The sequence below is a fragment of the Cannabis sativa genome, chromosome 5 (assembly GCF_029168945.1).
Source record: "Cannabis sativa cultivar Pink pepper isolate KNU-18-1 chromosome 5, ASM2916894v1, whole genome shotgun sequence".
Taxonomy (NCBI): Eukaryota; Viridiplantae; Streptophyta; class Magnoliopsida; order Rosales; family Cannabaceae; genus Cannabis; species Cannabis sativa.
The window spans coordinates 11,060,933-11,081,372 of NC_083605.1; the positions used below are offsets into that span (position 1 = coordinate 11,060,933).

A 20,440-nucleotide genomic window follows, 5' to 3' on the forward strand; every position below is an offset into this window, starting at 1 on the left:
ACTCAGGCTGATCGGCACACTTGAGCACGGAACGAGGTAAGATAGCGTAAGAATATATGCTTGTTTTAGTTGTTTGCACTACTAGCACTAATATGAATGTGACTATTAGGGTGTTAGTATAGTGTTGTATATTAGTGTGGTTACGGTGTTACCAACACGAGTACCAGGGGTACGTCGTGTTCGTGGTACAACACTTAGTAATTCCCTGGAGTACAGTTAGGGCTCTACCAACACGAGTACAGAATTGGTACTTTAGTGCATTTGGTACAGTAGTCGTACTTCCCTTAAGAACGTTCTTATCCATTTGGTGAGCTTAATTATTGAGCTCAGGGCGGCTTAATCATAAAGCCGGCATCGCATTATTTTTATATATATCTTGCATATCTTACTGAGTCTGTTGACTCATCAGTTTGCTACCTTGTGTAGGTAAAGGAAAAGCAAAGCTGGAGGAACAGTGAGATAGAGCTCGGCAGTGATTGTACATATCGCGGCAGTGCAACCTGGAGGGTTTCGGTCTTTACTATTTTGGAGTCTGTATTTTGATGTTGCATGCTAGCGAGTTTAAAAAAATATATTATATGTAAATATTAGTAAAATGCTTTTAAATTGTATTTTGATACTCGGGATCCCGATCCATATAGTTATAAAGATATAATATATTAAAGTTATCTTTTGAGTCTAGTAAATTTAAAATGCGGGCGTTACAGTTTGGTATCAGAGCCACCAGGTTGTCCACTGAAGACCGTCAAGATATGTACAATCAAGGCCAGTGTCGAGCTCAACTCACGGTTCCGTAAGCTTTATTTCTTTTTGCAAACTGTTTTAAGATATGTTGCATATATGATTAAATAGATGTTATAAAACCCTAATTGCGGTCTTGAAAATATTTTGGCCACTGTCTGACCTACGTGCCTTGTGGGTTCACAGGCTAAGTCCTAATAATGGACGCCCAGCGAAACGTTCACAGGCAGGGTGAAATGGTTGAGACCGGAGGTGGTCGGGGTGGTAGAAATCCCCAAAACCCCCGTGGACGCGATAGAGGCCGTGGTCGTGCCCCGACAGGTGGCCAGAAGAACCCACCTCAGGCTCCGGTTGACTGGGAGTAAAGGTTTGCTGAAATGCAAGCTAGAATTGAACAGCAAGAAGAGGAGATCTGGCGACTCAGGCAACGAGATGCTCCTGTTGATCTTCCCCCGCAACCGCCTGCTGCGGTTCCTGCAGCCCCTGCGGTGCCAGCTGAGCAACATGTTGCTGGTAACCGTATGGAGCCTTTATATGAGAGATTCAGGAAGCAGGCACCTCCAGTATTTATGGGAGGTCCTGATGTTCTGAAAGCTGAACAGTGGTTGACCGTTATCAAAAGAATATTGAATTTTATGGGAGTGGTCGGAAATGACAGAGTGGCATGTGCCACGTTTCAATTTCAGGAAGATGCTTTGATTTGGTGGGAAATGATATCCCTTACAAAGGATGTTGCCAGAATGATCTGGGAGGAATTTCGGGAATTGTTCAATGCTAAATACTATAATGAGGCAGTCCGCAGTGCAAAGCGGAAAGAATTTGTTGAGTTGGTACAAGGAGAGGGAATGTTTGTAACTGAATACACAACCAAGTTTGATCGCTTGGCTAAGTTAGCCTTTGGAATTGTACCAACGGATTTTACTAAGAAGGAGAAGTACTTGGCTGGACTGAACGCCAAGATTAAACATGACCTGGTTATTACAACGAATGATACCACAACTTACGCGGAAATGGTTGATAAGGCTCTTCGAGCCGAAGGAGCAGTAAAATTTTTGCATGAAATCCGAGAGCCTCCTATTGCCGGTGGGGTTATTACTATCCCTATTTCTGGTCCTGGAAAAAAAAGTGGAGATTCCACTTTTGAGCAAAAGAAAAGAACTTTTCCATCTTCGGGAAGTTCAGGACAAAGTAAAAGGTTTCGAGGAAACCAGAACAAAGGAGGACGTCAGACTTACTCCTATCCTGAGTGCCCGCGTTGCAAGAAGCATCACCCCAGGACTTGTAACCGGAGAGCCTGTTTTCAGTGTGGTTTAGTGGGACACCTTAAGAAAGACTGTCCTCAGTTGAAGAAAGAGGAACCAAAGCCTGAGGTCAAACCTGTGCCTGCACCTGCTCGTGTATTTGCTATAACTCAGGCTGATGCTGCTGCCAGCCCTTTAGTAGTTACAGGTCAGCTTCTAATCAACGATTTTTTCTGTATAGTTTTATTTGATTCGGGTGCTACTCGATCTTATGTGTCATCAAGAGTTCTTTATCAGCTTGATAGGCCTAGTGATATTTTTGAGACGGGGTTTGGGACCCTATTGCCTAATGGTGAGTTAATTGTTTCAAGAAAGTGGGTTAGGTCAGTGTTAATTAGAATTGAAGATAGAGAATTGAGTGCTGATCTTGTGGAGTTACCATTGGCCGAGTTCGATATTATACTCGGTATGGAATTTTTCCAAATACTCTGCTAGTATTGATTGTAAACATAAAATGGTAACTTTTGAACCGAAGAATGAGGAACCATTTGTCTTTGTTGGCTCGGTTCAAGGTTCTCGTGTCCCAAGAATTTCGGCGTTGAAACTAGGGATTTGTTATGCAGCGGATGTATTGGATACCTAACAGTTGTCGTGGATTCCAGTAAACCTGTATTACTTGGACCCGAAGAGGTTAAAGTGGTTAAAGAATTCCTAGATGTATTTCCAGAAGAATTACCTGGGTTACCACCTCAGCGAGAGATAGATTTCATCATTGATTTGATTCCTGGAGCAGAACCTGTTTCGAAAGCACCCTATCGAATGGAACCTGCTGAGTTAAAGGAACTGAAGATACAACTTCAAGGGATGTTGGATCTAGGGTTCACTCGGCCTAGTGCGTCACCTTGGGGAGCTCCGGTTCTGTTTGTAAAGAAGAAAGTGTTGGGAATTATTTTACCAGGATCTTAGATCTACTCACAAGTATGTTTATTAACATCCTAAATATGAACTTTCTAAAACGATAAAATAAACACATATAAAGTTAAGAAAACCTTACATTGATGCAGCGGAATAAATGTCTCCTTCCACTCAGATCTCTAACCCTTGATTCCTTTCAGTACGCAACGAGTATAATCAAGATCTGAGCCCGAATCTCCTTCTTCTTCAAGCTTTGATCCTTCACAGTCTTCCAATCTATGATTGAGTTACTGCTTACTGTGTGTGGGCACTTACTCTTTCACTAGGGTCACGAAAAAGATGAAGGAAAAGAGGGAGAGAGGTTTCGGCCAAGGTAGAGAGTGAGGGAAGGCTCAGTTTTTCTGAAGAGAGAAATTTCTGTCAGAAAGCTAATGAAAGCATGTATTGTGAATGAGCCATCACTTTCTATTTATAGGCAACTTACTAGGTTTAGGTTTAGAATTATTTGGCATTAAAATAATGAAAATATTAATTTGAAAAAGCCTTATAAGTGGCCGGCCATAGGTGTTGTAATGGGCCCCACTTAATTTTGCAATTTTATCAAATTTTATCTCTATTTTCTCAAAAATGCCAATTTTCCAATTCTAACCTTTTAAATGCCAAAACTAATTATTTAATAATTAAAATACATTATTAAATAATATTGTCATTTAATTTAATTATTAATTAGACATATAAAGTCTATTAATAAATAAATAAACCTAGAAAACTCTTTTCCTTACAATTTCACCTTTGAATAGTGAAAATTCATAAAATCGTACATAGTCTAACTTTAGAATTATAATTGATCAATCACGAATCAATTAATGAGTCTTATAAGCAGAATGTTCTCAACTAGAATGGGGACCATGGATCTATATGCTGAGCTTCCAATAAGTGAACCAAATTTACCAAGTAAATTCCTACTTATTAATTCTTCGTTGAATCCACTCTTAGAACTTAGAATTGCACTCTCAGACTTATATAGAGCATATTGTATGTTTCACGATACCAATATACTATCTCATTTAACCATTGTTATAATCTTATTGTGATTTAAAGATCCTCTATATAGATGATTTACATCGAGATGGGATTTCTTTACCGTTCTCACCCCTCAATGTATTTTGCCCCTTAAAACACTTAGCTACCTGTAAATGGTGTTTAATGATCTAATAATTAGTCAGTTAAACAAGAGCTCATCCATTTACTTCTATTTGCTAAGCTCGAAGGGAATCATCACTTAACTTCTATACACCAGTAGAAGCTATAGATTCCATATTTATGTTCAGCACTCCCACTCAATCATACTATCATGTTCCCAAAATATACGTATCACCCTGACCCAAAAGTAGGCTTAACTAATAAATCAAAGAACATGAATAGCACTCCTGAGTTGAGCCCAAGCATATCAGGATTTAGATTCTTTTCAATCTTAAGATCAACTACTGATATTGACTTGGAAAGATATGTATAACGGTAAGTTTGTAATATCTTAACTTAGTTGCAATATCGGTCCAGTCCAATGTATACTCCATACATTCGAAACTAGTATACTTTACTAATGTCCTGGAAAGAACATAACACTTACTCCAAGTGTAAGTACACATCATCGCTGATTATCACATTAGTGTAAATCCAATAACACTTATGAAACAGGGACCAAAACTTTTGATTCATATGATCACAAACACATTCCACTGTGTTGACGATACTGTAATTGTGAATAAACATATAATCTGGATTTAACTGATTTTGTGTGTATGAATGTAATAAACATATTAAACATATTAAACCATTAGCATGTAAAATTCATGCAAACATCAATCACTTCAAATTTCTTATATTGATAACTAATCAGATTGTAAAGAGTTTTATTTAGGGCATAAAACCTAACAAACTCCCACTTGCACTAATATAAAACAAACTGTGCAAATAGGTCAATATGATGTCTTGATCTTTAGATCAAGTGTAGTATATTTGAATCCACCCAAACTTCTGGAAACTAGTTCATAAATTCTCTTATGAAACATCCTTTACTATATGCTTTACTCATCAAGGGATACTGAAATCTTTACTGTTTTAAAAGTACATCTGAATTAACAGAGGACATATCTCTCATATTTTAAAATATGTAATTGAGATAATACAGTGTAGACTTTTCTTCAGTGATATAACTTTCTGGTATTTTCGAATAGACCAAGTTATAGTTCTTCTCTGGTAGAGCTTGAATTATTATACAATAATTCCTCCACCCCCAAAGTAAGCACCATCTCATATAAATCGAAATTAGATGGTGAGATACAAGGACAACTGATACACAGTTCCTTAATATCTGACATATAGATCACTTTCATAAATCCTTCTTGAATATCTTCTAATGTTCCCTATTTGATTACATCTCAGATAGCTCCCACTCAATAACAGATGTCTGGTTAAATAATACTTTTAACCTCTGATTGTTTAGAGAGTTACCTAGTTGTGACTTTTGTATTAGTCTGAAACTTTAAGTCAAGACTAAGTCATCAACATAGCAGACTAGTATTTGAAGTGAAAAATACATGCCAGAGATTAAGTAATCAAAATTAAGATACCATCAAATTTTATGAGGATTAAGAATTCTATGTTCAAGTCATTTGAATGGACTGAACTAGAGTTCTTTATCTTATTCTCATAATTCTGATAAGCTATACCTATCCATGTGAATGGTTAGATTTGCTTTTCAGTAGTGTTCTTAAGTACCTATCACAATTATCAACCTAATGAAGATGGGTATAGAACTTTAAAATTCTCCCACTCAATTAAGGTAGTGTGAAACTTTAACAAAGAACTTTCAAAGGTATCAAACTCTTACTTACAACAGTAAAAAACGAAATGGAACATACAATCAAGATCAAGAATTTATATTGACAATAGCTGACTCATTATATTACTTCTATGTTTAAACAAGATATGTGTTTCATAGGGAATTGTGGAATAGACTCCACCCCTAAGTATATAGAGATTATGATCCACCCCTAAAGGTTGTAAAGATCATGATTCTCTAAGTGTGATAGAGTTTATGTGGAGTTGAATACTATCCAGAGTTCATTAGATATAAAAGATCGTTGAACTGCATAGTTTTCTTAACTTTTCTCCACCCCTATCAGATCATAAGATCCTTTTATTAAACAAATTCTTAATAATTGTATGAGAATGAACAATTATTGATAAACATAGAAATAATTTCTAGTGTTTATATAATATAACTCTATGAAGAGTTGTAAATATTATAGAATTTGTATCAATAATAAAAACACTTACACATACAAACATATAAATATAATGTGGTAATAATTGATGAAGATAGAATTAAATGAAGCTCAATCTCATAAATTGCAATAGGGAATTTCGAAAAAATAAACTTTATTAATAATAAAAAAAATATTGCAATAATATGAGAGAAACAGGGATAAATATCCCTAACTAAAATTTGAAATCCAAATTGTCTTTAAACTAAAACAATTAATTCAAAAAATAAATTGAAGAGCTTCATCTTCATCTGGACGATTTCACCCTTGGTCCAGCTTGCTGATCCAACTCAATTGAGTTCAAGTAGCTTGGCCTATAAGAAGAAGAAAACAAATAAACAAAGTTAGTCCAGAATTATAAATCCAATTGGATAATAATTCACTAAAACTCTTAAAGTTTATGAAAGGAAATACCTTGTTTCTTTGCAAGAAGTTTAGGACATTGGGGTTTCCAATGGCCTTTTTCATTGCAGTGGAAACACTTTCCTTTAAGCGTAGCATCACCGAAGGAGCGATCTTTTTCATGACTTTTGTTCGCTTCTTGGTGTTCTTCCACTTCTTCTTCGATTTGGGCTTTGAAGCCGAGAGGCGACATTTGCTTCAGGTTTCATCGTCCCATTACCATTACCAGGATGAGGTTTACTCCCTTTCTTCTTGGGTCCTCCAATCAAATTTTCATAAGTTTGAAGGTCATTGACTAATTCATGAAAGTCAATTTCCTTCTTATTCATGACATAATTTGATGTGTATGGTAGAAATGCTTTGAGTCGAGTCCGTTCAAGATAAGACTTACTTGAGTAGCACTGTCCATTTCAGCACCATGATCCTGGGCTTCTTGGAAATAACTGGACATGAGGAGAACATGATCACGCACGTTTTGATGAGGTTCCATCCGTGCGTTAATGTACTTCTTAGTCGCGTCAAGCGTGGACCGAAGTGATGCCTTAGAATAGCTCATTTAACTTCGTCATAACTTCGGCGGCCTTCTCGGTTTTAGAAAACCGAGTTTTGAGGGTGTCAACCATGCTAGAAAGCATAAAGTATAGAGCTTTGTCATTTGCCTTCGCCAACGCTCATACTTTTCTTTCACGGCTTTGGATGCATTATCCCCGTGCACTTCGGGTGACGGCTCGGTTAAAACAAACAAGGCACTTTCTCCTATGAGAGCAATATTAATGTTCTCATTCCATTTATTAAAGTTAGATCCATTCGGCTTATTTTCGGTCAACGGTGATAACATGGGATTCATTTTGACAAACGGATACTACAAAATAATAGAAATCAACAAATAGAAATTAATAATGGTTTAACACACAAAATCAATTCAGAAATTATAAGCACATAAAGCAAGTAGGAATGATATGAGAAAATACTTAAAAATTCAATCCTAAATAATTTCCAAGGTTTTCAACAAGGCGATATCAGTGTCCCGTTTAGGCGAGAGTCAAAGCTACCATCCATTGAATAGAGTTGTCAGCTCATCTAAAATGTTAAACATTCTAGCAACCTTTTATTCGATCAAGATCAGAATCCAGCGTTGTCCCGTTTAGGCGAGAGTCAAGGCTATTCTATCTCATGAGCTTCTACCATTGTTTCGCAATTTGCAAGTCAAATATGGTCGCCACCATTAGGGTGATCTATACCATATAAAACACTTACAAACCACTTATCATGCGAGATTAAACGGTGCGAAATTGCTAATGAACGTTCCTCCATTAGGGAGGATTACTCACTAAAACAAACGCGGTGTAAAACCCACAATGGAGATCGAATATCTTAATAATAATAAAGCTCATTGTTTAAAATGTATTTTCTTATTATTCTAATAAATAAATCTCATTAAATTCTATTTAAGAATTAAAATTCAAAAATAAGAATTTAATATAATATTTATAAAATTATACTAGATGGTGATTGAAATAAAATTAATTATTTCCATCTTAGTAATAATCTTAAATATAAATATTAAGGAAATTAATTTAAGATGAATTAAATAAATAATTAACAACTTAAAAATTTCCTTTGAGAATATATTTATTGGGTTCGAAAATTAAGTATAAAAAAAAATTATACAATTTTCGAAAATAATAAAAATAGAAAAGCAATACTTCAAGCAAAAATATCACCTATCTAGATATTCTTTTGACTAGTTAATTCAATTTCTAATATATATATTTTAAATTCACTTATTTTAAATTAATCTATTAAATGAAAAAATCATTGACTTGAGTTGGTCCAAGAATTAATTAAAATAAATAATTAATTTACAACTCAATCTATTTTTCAAAAAAAAAATCGAAAATATTGCATAATTAAAATGCAATTTCGAAATTGATTAATAAAATAAAGAAAAATATATATTTTGAAAATTATTTAAATTTAAGTTGAAAAATTAAATTTCAACCTAAAATTAATTTTCTATTTAATTAAGTGTCATGAAAAATCAATAAATATTTAAGTATCATGATGAAAATCAACTTAGATATTTAGATTTTTCAACTTAATTAATTGTATTAAATTCAAGAAATAAATAATTAAGTGTAGAGAAGCCTTAATTATTAATTTCTATTTAATACTAGGAAAAATATACTTAATAAAATTGTACCAAAATTAATTATTTAAATAATTAATTTCACAAAAGTATAATATTTTCCTATATAAGTATTAGAAATAATAAGTAGTCTAGAAATTACTATCTAGAAAATATCTTATTTGACTAAGTATCTTTTCAAAATTTGAAAAATATCTAATTTAAGTTATATAGAAAAAATCTAAAACTTAAATAATTTCAAATCTAGATTTAATTAAATATCACAAATTAAGTTGTAACCACTTAATTTGAAGATATCTTTTAAAGTTAATATTTGAAAAGATATTAACAAAAAAAATATCTAAGATATTCCATTTCAAGTTAATATTTGAAAAGATATTAACTTAAAAAAAATATCTTAAGAATCTTTAATAACTAATGCCTAAGATTCCTCAACTTGATTTAAAATTTAAATCAAATATTCAAATTTAAGTTAGTTAAGAAAAATCAGTTGATACAACTAATTTATAACTTAAATAGGAATATTTAATTAAATAAGCTCCAGAAAGAATCTTAGTTAGTTAAAATTCTATATTTAATTAAATACAAGAAAAATACAAGTAGTTTATCTAGAAATAATATCTAAACTAAAAGTGTTTTTCTTAAAATTAACTTTAAAATATTAAAATGAAAATAAATTTTCATATATTTTAAAAGTTAATTATGTTGCTAATTCAATTTTATTAGGTCAAACTATTATAATTAACCTAGTACAGTTATTCAAATCAGGCAAATGGGCCTTCACAATTGGGGTAGTTCATGTGAGGGGGTGCTGGGTTCAGTATGTCGTACCCACTTCTATGGCACCCAACTCTCACACAAGGCCCAAAAGAGAGGAATTTAACCTTAAAATGAATAACTGTTATTAATTGAATAGGTCCAATAACTAAATGGACCTAAATAAAATCTATCATGGTGTGACATTTTATTTAGCAACAACCTATATGCATCTATATAATAAAATAAACATATAGGCTCACACAGGCACACTTTGGATGGATCCTATCATGTTCTTTAGGTCATACACGGATGAAAGAAGATTGTAAAATTTACTGTTACAAATTATTTACTTGACCAAGGGAGCCATCGGATCATTAGATACGGCAAAAAGTAACCATGGCTATTTGCAATCAAGTAATAATAGGTTTTTAAAACTTACATACAAGCTAAAAACACATACTCCTGCAACAAGGTTAGCTGGATAGTTGGAAGTAGGATTTATTTAATTTTAAATAAATAATTTCGAAAAATAAATAATTAAATAAAATATTTTAATTAATTTCGAAAAAATAAAAAAAATTTAATTAATTTCGAAAAAATAAAAAAATATTTAAAATTTCGAAATTAAAAAAAATTTAAAAATTAAACCTACTATTTGAAAAATTAGGTTTCAACCAACCTAAATATCATTTCAAAATTTGCTAACTACTTTTAAAATTAAATGTTATTTCAAAATTAAAAATTAAATAAAAATTAGAAAAGATAAATAAAATATCTTTTCAGATTTTTAAATTTAATTTAAATAAATAACAAAATTTAAAAGTTAGCAAAATATCTTATATCTATTTAAAATTACATGATTATAAATATCTTATTTTAAATTTAAATAAGGTCAAAATATCTAAAAAGATTTAAAAAATCTTAATAGATAAGATATTTTTAAAATATCTTAAAAGATAAGATATTTTTAAATATCTTAAAAGATATTATAAATATCTTTAAAAGATATTATAAATATCAAAAAATATCTGACCTTAAATTTAAAAAAAAAATATAATCAAATTTAAAAATAAGATAGATTTTTAAGCAAAAAGATAAATACTAGTTCTATTCAAATTCAAATTACACTAATATCTTGAATTAAATTAAAAAAAAATTAAATTAATTCAGAATGATAATTAGAATTGAATTAGGAATAGTAATAGTATATATATAAAACCATACAAAAAATTGGAAGTTAATTCCATGAAAAGGTATGAAAAATTGAAGAAAATTGAAAAAAATCGAAACTGTACGGACAGCTCTGCGATCGCAGGAAACTATCAGCACAGCCCCGATTTTGTCAAATCTTCAAAAAATCATAACTAATTCAAATAAAATCCAAATTGAGTTCTGTAAAAGGCTAACTTGCTTAATTTTTTCCATACTATCCAATAAAAATAATTCCAGAACCGAAATAACAATTATTTTTCACGAAAATTTCATAATCATCAATCAATCATCAAATAACACTCAATACAACATAATACCATCCAAAGAACATACAAACAATCGTTTTAAAGTCCAAATTACATGTAAGTAAATCAATTACCATGGCTACGAGGCCGGTTGTTGGGAATTATTTTACCGGGATCTTAGATCTACTCACGAAGTATGTTTATTAACATCCTAAATATGAACTTTCTAAAACGATAAAATAAACACATATAAAGTTAAGAAAACCTTACATTGATGCAGCGGAATAAATGTCTCCTTCCACTCAGATCTCTAACCCTTGATTCCTTTACGTAGCGAGTATAATCAAGATCTCGAGCCCGAATCTCCTTCTTCTTCAAGCTTTGATCCTTCACGGTCTTCCAATCTATGATTGAGTTATCGCTTCTTGTGTGTGGGCACTTACTCTTTCACTAGGGTCACGAAAAAGATGAAGGAAAAGAGGGAGCTAGGTTTCGGCCAAGGTAGAGAGTGAGGGAAGGCTCAGTTTTTATGAAGAGAGAAATTTCTGTCAGAAAGCTAATGAAAGCATGTATTGTGAATGAGCCATCACTTTCTATTTATAGGCAACTTACTAGGTTTAGGTTTAGAATTATTTGGCATTAAAATAATGAAAATATTAATTTGAAAAAGCCTTATAAGTGGCCGGCCATAGGTGTTGTAATGGGCCCCACTTAATTTTGCAATTTTATCAAATTTTATCTCTATTTTCTCAAAAATGCCAATTTTCCAATTCTAACCTTTTAAATGCCAAAACTAATTATTTAATAATTAAAATACATTATTAAATAATATTGTCATTTAATTTAATTATTAATTAGACATATAAAGTCTATTAATAAATAAATAAACCTAGAAAACTCTTTTCCTTACCATTTCACCCTTTGAATAGTGAAAATTCATAAAATCAGACATAGTCTAACTTTAGAATTATAATTGATCAATCACGAATCAATTAATGAGTCTTATAAGCAGAATGTTCTCAACTAGAATGGGGACCATGGATCTATATGCTGAGCTTCCAATAAGTGAACCAAATTTACCAAGTAAATTCCTACTTATTAATTCTTCGTTGAATCCACTCTTAGAACTTAGAATTGCACTCTCAGACTTATATAGAGCATATTGTATGTTTCACGATACCAATATACTATCTCATTTAACCATTGTTATAATCTTATTGTGATTTAAAGATCCTCTATATAGATGATTTACATCGAGATGGGATTTCTTTACCGTTCTCACCCCTCAATGTATTTTGCCCCTTAAAACACTTAGCTACCTGTAAATGGTGTTTAATGATCTAATAATTAGTCAGTTAAACAAGAGCTCATCCATTTACTTCTATTTGCTAAGCTCGAAGGGAATCATCACTTAACTTCTATACACCAGTAGAAGCTATAGATTCCATATTTATGTTCAGCACTCCCACTCAATCATACTATCATGTTCCCAAAATATACGTATCACCCTGACCCAAAAGTAGGCTTAACTAATAAATCAAAGAACATGAATAGCACTCCTGAGTTGAGCCCAAGCATATCAGGATTTAGATTCTTTTCAATCTTAAGATCAACTACTGATATTGACTTGGAAAGATATGTATAACGGTAAGTTTGTAATATCTTAACTTAGTTGCAATATCGGTACAGTCCAATGTATACTCCATACATTCGAAACTAGTATACTTTACTAATGTCCTGGAAAGAACATAACACTTACTCCAAGTGTAAGTACACATCATCGCTGATTATCACATTAGTGTAAATCCAATAACACTGATGAAACAGGGACCAAAACTTTTGATTCATATGATCACAAACACATTCCACTGTGTTGACGATACTGTAATTGTGAATAAACATATAATCTGGATTTAACTGATTTTGTGTGTATGAATGTAATAAACATATTAAACATATTAAACCATTAGCATGTAAAATTCATGCAAACATCAATCACTTCAAATTTCTTATATTGATAACTAATCAGATTGTAAAGAGTTTTATTTAGGGCATAAAACCTAACAGAAAGATAGGACTCTTCGGATGTGTATCGACTATCGGGAGCTGAATAAGTTAACTGTTAAAAATAAATATCATTTGCCTAGAATTGACGATCTGTTTGATCAACTTCAGGGCAAAACGGTATTTTCTAAGATTGACTTGAGGTCTGGATATCATCAGTTGAGAATTCGAGAGGAGGATATTCCGAAGACAGCCTTCCGAACCAGGTATGGTCATTATGAATTCCTGGTTATGTCGTTCGGATTAACAAATGCTCCAGCAGCCTTTATGGATCTCATGAATAGGGTATTCAAGGATTTCCTCGATAATTTTGTAATTGTATTTATCGACGATATTCTTGTATACTCTCTGTCAGAAGCAGAACATGAGCAACATCTTCGAATGGTTCTGCAGCGACTTAGAGATCATAAACTCTATGCAAAGTTAAAAAAGTGTGAGTTCTGGCTGTCACAAGTGTCCTTCTGGGGCATATTGCTGGGAAAGACGGGATTATGGTAGATCCGGGAAAGATTGAGGCGGTGAAAAATTGGCCTAAACCTAAAACAGTCACTGAAATTCGAAGTTTTTTCGGTTTAACAGGTTATTATCGACGTTTTGTGGAAGGTTTTTCCAAGATTGCAATGTCGTTATCCGAGTTAACTAGGAAGAACCAGCGATTTATATGGTCAGATAAGTGTGAAAAGAGTTTTCAAGAGCTGAAGCAACGGTTGATTACAGCCCCTGTTCGTGCCCTGCCATCTGATCAAGAGAAGTTTGTGGTGTATTGTGATGCATCAAGGCAGGGTTTGGGCTGTGTGTTAATGCAGGCAGATAAAGTCATAGCCTATGCTTCTCGACAATTGAAAGATTATGAGCAGCGTTACCCAACTCACGACCTGGAACTTGCAGCAGTGGTGTTCGCCTTGAAAATTTGGCCACATTACTTATATGGTGAAGGTGTGAGATATATACTGACCACAAGAGTCTCAAGTACCTTTTCACTCAGAAGGATCTGAACATGAGGCAGAGAAGGTGGTTAGAGTTGGTGAAAGACTATGACTGTGAAATTCTGTATCACCCTGGAAAGGAAAATGTTATAGCTGATGCCTTAAGCCGAAAAGGACCTGATCAGATATTCAACATGATCATGATTTCTCCTCAGTTAGCCTCAGAGATGACTAGGGCAAACATTGAGTTGGTGACTGAGAAATTATTTAATCTGACACTTCAGTCAGATTTGTTGGAAAGAATCAGAGTGGCCCAATTAGAAGATCCTGAATTGGTTAAGATTCGAGAAGATGTCTTAGCGGGCAAAGCTAAGGACTTTTCAGCTTCTGACAGTGGAATGTTATTGTTCAAAGCACGAGTATGTGTCCATAATAACATTGAGCTTAAGAAAGAAATTTTGGATGAAGCTCATACTACCCCTTACTCATTACATCCAGGAACCACCAAAATGTATCAAGATTTGAAGCCATATTTTTGGTGGTATGGGATGAAGAGGGATGTGGTGGACTACGTCACTAAGTGCTTAACTTGTCAGCAAATTAAAGCCGAGCATCAACGACCGGCAGGGTTACTTCAGCCATTAACACTTCCAGAATGGAAGTGGGAAGACATTGCGATGGACTTTGTGGTTGGCTTGCCTAGGACCACGGGAATGTACGACTCGGTTTGGGTCGTGGTGGATCGCTTTTCAAAGTCAGCACATTTCTTACCTGCTAAGGTAACCTATACGGTGGATCAGTATGCTGATTTGTATGTGAAAGAAATTGTTCGTCTTCATGGGGTACCGAAGTCTATCGTTTCAGATAGAGACCCTAAATTTACATCGAAGTTTTGGGTGAGTTTACAGAAGGCTATGGGAACTAATTTGAAATTTAGCACAGCCTTTCATCCTCAAACAGATGGGCAATCTGAGCGAACTATTCAAATACTTGAAGACTTGTTACGAGCTTGTGTCATGGATTTTGGAGGGTCATGGAGTAAGTATTTGCCTCTAATTGAATTCTCCTATAACAATAGCTATCAAAGTACCATCGAAATGGCTCCTTATGAGCTGCTCTATGGCAGAAAATGTCTTTCCCCAATTCATTGGGACGAAACAGGAGAACGGAAATACTTAGGCCCTGAGTTGGTGCAGAAAACAAATGAGGCAATAGACAAGATTAAAGCTCGAATGCTTGCTTCTCAAAGTAGGCAAAAAAGTTATGCAGATCCAAAGCGACGGGATGTTGCATTCCAACCTGGGGACCATGTTTTCTTGCGTGTCTCACCGATGAAAGGAATCAGACGCTTTGGGAAGAAAGGCAAGCTAAGTCCTAGGTTTATTGGACCTTTGAAATTCTAGAGGAAGTTGGACAAGTTGCTTACCGGTTAGCCTTACCTCCTTCATTGTCAGCTGTGCATAATGTATTTCATGTGTCCATGCTGAGAAAGTACGTGTCTGATCCAACGCACGTTTTGAGTTATGAGACATTGGAATTGCAACCTAACCTATCTTATGATGAACAAATATGAGGGCTCAGCATCCAGAGTTGTTCAGGTAGATTTTGGGGACGAAATCCTTTTAACGGGGGGATAATTGTAAAGACCGCATATGATTAATACTTTGGATTATTAAATAATTAGGATTTATGTAAGAGATTAAATTAATATTTATGAAATGTATATTTTGGAAATATATTTAATATCGTATTTGTTATTATGTTATTTTATGTAAATTACTTAATTTCTGTGTTGTGTTCGGAAGCTGTGGAAAGTGACGTTGGGCCTTTAGAGAGTCATATTTTTTATGTCTAGAATTTTAGCAGGGTGTTATAGTTAGATGTTAGAGGCGTTAGAATTTTCGGGGTTTGATATTTGACCATTTTACCCTTGGGAGGTTATAAGTACTTTTTTTTAGATGGAGGGGCAAGAAGGTCTTTTGGCAAGACTCCTTTTTGTCTTATTTGGTTAATGCTTGGCTGAGAATAGGTTAATTAATTTAAAACAAAATAATAAAGAAAAGGGTGTTACTTAAGCTTGAAGGAAAAAGAAGGAAATTGGAAGAAAATAGTTGTCCCTCTCTTCAACTCTCTCTCTCTCTCTCTCTCTCTCTCTCTCTCTCTCTCTCTCTCTCTCTCTCTCTCTCTCTCTCTCTCTCTCTCTCTCTCTCTCTCTCTCTCTCTCTCTCTCTCTCTCTTTCGATTCTCTTGGGCAGCAGCTGGGAGTTGAGATTTTGAGTTTGAATCAAGGAATTTTAGTGGTAATTGAGAGCTTTGATCAAGGTCACCTTCCTACTTTCTTTCTTTTTGAATTCTTGTAGTTTAGATTAGGTTTTGGTATGAGTTTTGTGATTTTTGATGGCTGTGTGTATTGGATTAGTATGTTGTTTAATTTTGAAGTTATGTAATGTTTATTCTTAGCATTTTAAGCTGGGATTAAGCCTTGGGTTGTCAATTGTTCAAGTTAAAGCTTAGAAAACCTTAGTTAGGTCTTTAATGATGTTTTTAGAATTTGAGTGGTTTGTTGTGATTTGTTGCTTGGGATTGGTTTAGTATAATGCATACAGGTATTCTGGAAGTTTTGGGAAGATTTGGGATTGATTTGATTTAAGGGGAAGAATTTTTGGGTTCCCAGCTCAGAACAGGAATTTCGGTTCCTGGGGGCCTGCTGCAACCGGTCGACCGGTTGGTGCCAGGAACCGGACTTCCGGTTGGCAACCGGTCTGCCGATTGGGGCTTTTTTTTCCCGAGCCTTAGTTTTTCCCGTTTTTGCGTAATTTAGGGTATTGGCATCCTAATTATCGATAGGGTTAATCTTAGTTTGGATTTACATCCCCAATAAGTGTTTTAGCGTGTCTCTCATCGAGTTTTCAATATTATGATTTAGGGCCCTGTAAAGCGTCGAGCTACATTTTCCACTCAGGCTGATCGACACACTTGAGCACGGAACGAGGTAAGATAGCGTAAGAATATATGCTTCTTTTAGTTGTTTGCACTACTAGCACTAATATGAATGTGACTATTAGGGTGTTAGTATAGTGTTGTATATTAGTGTGGTTACGGTGTTACGAACACGAGTACCAGGGGTACGTCGTGTTCGTTGTACAACACTTAGTAATTCTCGGGAGTACAGTTAAGGCTCTACCAACACGAGTACAGAATTGGTACTTTAGTGCATTTGGTACAGTAGTCATACTTCCCATAAGAACGTTCTTATCCATTTGGTGAGCTTAATTATTGAGCTCAGGGCGGCTTAATCATAAAGTCGGCATCGCATTATTTTTATATATATCTTGCATATCTTACTGAGTCTGTTGACTCATCAGTTTGCTACCTTGTGTAGGTAAAGGAAAAGCAAAGCTGGAGGAACAGTGAGATAGAGCTCGGCAGTGATTGTACATATCGCGGCAGTGTAACCTGGAGGATTTCGGTCTTTTACTATTTTGGAGTCTGTATTTTGATGTTGCATGCTAGCGAGTTTAAAAAAATATATTATATGTAAATATTAGTAAAATGCTTTTAAATTGTATTTTGATACTCGGGATCCCGATCCATATAGTTATAAAGATATAATATTAAAGTTATCTTTTGAGTCTAGTAAATTTAAAATGCGGGCGTTACATAAATATTAATAAAAAGATAACTAATATACAAATACTTAGAGTAATGTAAATGTATATTTATTTAACTTCTTAATTTAATTTTGTTTATTGTTAGGCTAAAATTAGTCTAAGATTCGGGTCATATTTCGGTTAGTTTTCACTCTTTGTTTCTAGTTTTAGGGCTATATTACGCTTGATTCTCTTGTTTCAGGTCCTCGGGCATTTAAAGAAAGTATGTACAAGAATTGAGGCGAAATGGCGAAAGAATCGAGAAGAAAATCCAAAATTGGTGTCGCTGCCAGTTCCAGTCGCGACGGGGAATTTGCCGGTCGCGACGGGAATTGGCAGAGACATCCCCAAGAACTCAAACTGCACTCCAGTCGCGACTGGGACTTTGCCAGTCGCGACTGGAAAAGGCAGAGAGAATTTTGAGACATATCTGCTTAACCCCGTCGCGACGGGGGCTTTGCCAGTCGCGACGGGCACCCAGTGACGGGATTTTTGGGCAGTTTCATAATTTCACGAATTTTAAAGATGAGAATTGGTTTAAATAGCAAGGGTTCGTGAAAATTAGGGATTATTCAGAATTGGAACCCTAGAAACAAAGGAGGAGGCTAGAAGAGCGGCTTGTGGCGACCCGGATCAATTGCTTCAACTAGTTCTTTCTCTTCTCTTTAATTTTTCTATGTTCTTTTCTATTTCAATGTTAATTATGGATTTGATTATGGATGTTTTGAACTAAACTCCTATTTAGGGAGAATGATGAATGTTGTTTAAGTTTTTCCTAGTTAATGAATAATTGCCATTCCTCCATCTTGATTGTGAACACTATTCATATTTGTGTTTAATTTCCATGTGCAAGATTGATCACCTTTTACATGTTTTATGATCTCAATTCGAAATCTGAAAAGTGAGAATTGAGAATGCTAAAATTGGATAGTCTAGGTTTTGATGTGAAACGAAAGTATTTACATAGCCTTTGTGACATTTAGATTATTGCTTAATACTGATTTCATGTTAATTTAATTAAGAGATTAATTAGAGAGCATGAGATTTAGAACCTAGAAGATCTGAAAAGAGCTAGGTTAATTTATAATCTGTCATTCACTTCAAGAGAAGGATAGCAATTAGACATTAACATTGGTAACTTAACAACAGGATTCGTCTCCCTATTCTCTCATCTTGATTAATATTCACTTATTTCTTTAAGTTTCTTGAATTTCTTTCTTCCTTTTTTAATCATAAATACTTTTGATTTGCCAAATAGAATTATAAGTATAGTTTAGTAGTAATTAATCCAATTCCCTGTGGTTCGACCTCACTTGCGTGAGTATACTACTTGATTGCGTGCACTTGCGTAGTAATTAATAATTTTCGCAACAAGTTTTTGGCGCCGTTGCCGGGGAATTGTATAAAGATTAATATTACCAAAAATTATACTAATATCTACTTTGGTTTATTTTTCTTGCTAATTACTAATCTTTTTCTTGCAATATTTTCTTTATCTATTTCAGGAATCCTAGTGTATGCGCCGTCAAGGACAAGCAGTCATATTACCAGTTGATCCTGAAATCGAGAAAACTTGTTGGAGAAACCGAAAGAACAAGAGGCAAGAAAGAGTTTCAGCAATTGCTGAAACAACAGAAATCATGGCTGCTAATGTGAATGCGAATGTTGTAAATAACGGCAATAATGGTGGTGCCGTGGAAGACCAAGCTAATGGCCGTAGCTTGAGAGATTACATTCTCCCTACTCTGACGGGAGTGCAGTCATGTATCAGGCCACCGACAGTGGATGCGAATAACTTTGAGATCAAACCTGCCATACTTCAAATGGTGCAGTCTTTAGTTCAGTTTGGTGGCCTCCCTTCTGAAGATCCTAATTTGCATCTCTCGAACTTCATGGAACTTTGTGAGACTTTTAAAGTCAATGGAGTTAGTGATGATGCCATTCGTTTGAGACTGTTTCCATTCTCACTTAGAGAAAGAGCCAAGAGTTGGTTAATCTCATTGCCACCAAATTCCATAGCAACATGGACAGACTTAGCAACTAAATTTCTGTCTAAGTTCTTTCCCCCAGCAAAGTCTGCTAAGCTGCGAGGAGAGATCAACAATTTCTGTCAACAAGAGAATGAGTCTCTCTATGAGTCTTGGGAGAGGTTCAAGGACTTAATCAGAAAGTGTCCTCATCATGGTATTGAGAAGTGGATGCTGGTTCATAATTTCTATAACGGGTTGGTTGGTAACACTAGAACTCTAATAGATGCAGCAGCTGGCGGAGCCTTTATGAGAAAGAGTGCTAATGAGGCGTATGATCTATTGGAGGAGATGGCTCTAAACAACCAGCAGTGGCCAAGCGAAAGGAGTCAATCTAAGAAGGTAGGCCGGTGTGTTAGAGGTTGATGCCATTACAAAGTGACGGCTCGGGTTGAGGCCACTAACAAAGCGATCGCGGTGCAAGCCAAACAAGCTCAAGTGGTTTGTGAGATATGTGGAGGTCCCCATCACTTTTCGAGTGTCGAGCGGATGTGGATGATTTGCCAATGGATCAAGCAAAAGCCATTGGAAACTATTCCCAAAACAATAATTATGGGCACAACCAACAGGGGTTCTACCAGCAGAGAAACCAACCCCAACAAAACCAACAACAGCTGCAACAACAAAGTTCTAGTGGAGGCTCCACTATCCAAGCTGATTTATTGTTCCAATTCATGATGGAAACTAGAGCCTCTATTAAAACTCTAGAAACTCAAATGGAACAATTGGCTACTCAAGTGGAAAAACAAGCTCAAGGAAATTCGCCTAGCACTAATGATG

The 20,440-nt window shown here is 34.6% G+C and overlaps 1 protein-coding gene and 1 non-coding gene across 2 annotated transcripts; one reads left to right on the plus strand and one right to left on the minus strand.

Moving 5' to 3' along the window:
- Positions 1 to 1,310: 1,310 nt before the first annotated feature.
- LOC133038156 (uncharacterized) lies at positions 1,311 to 2,477 on the plus strand. Its single transcript, XM_061116214.1, has one exon. It carries the CDS (start codon positions 1,311 to 1,313, stop codon positions 2,475 to 2,477), a length of 1,167 nt encoding a protein of 388 aa, XP_060972197.1.
- Positions 2,478 to 19,714: 17,237 nt separating this feature from the next.
- LOC133038615 (small nucleolar RNA R71) lies at positions 19,715 to 19,821 on the minus strand. The gene has a single exon (XR_009688114.1). It is a non-coding gene; the product is annotated as a small nucleolar RNA R71 (small nucleolar RNA).
- Positions 19,822 to 20,440: the final 619 nt, after the last annotated feature.

Bases quoted from the DNA above. Each gene is read 5' to 3' on its own strand.
- LOC133038156 (XM_061116214.1), top strand. From the start codon at position 1,311: ATGGGAGGTCCTGATGTTCTGAAAGCTGAACAGTGGTTGACCGTTATC.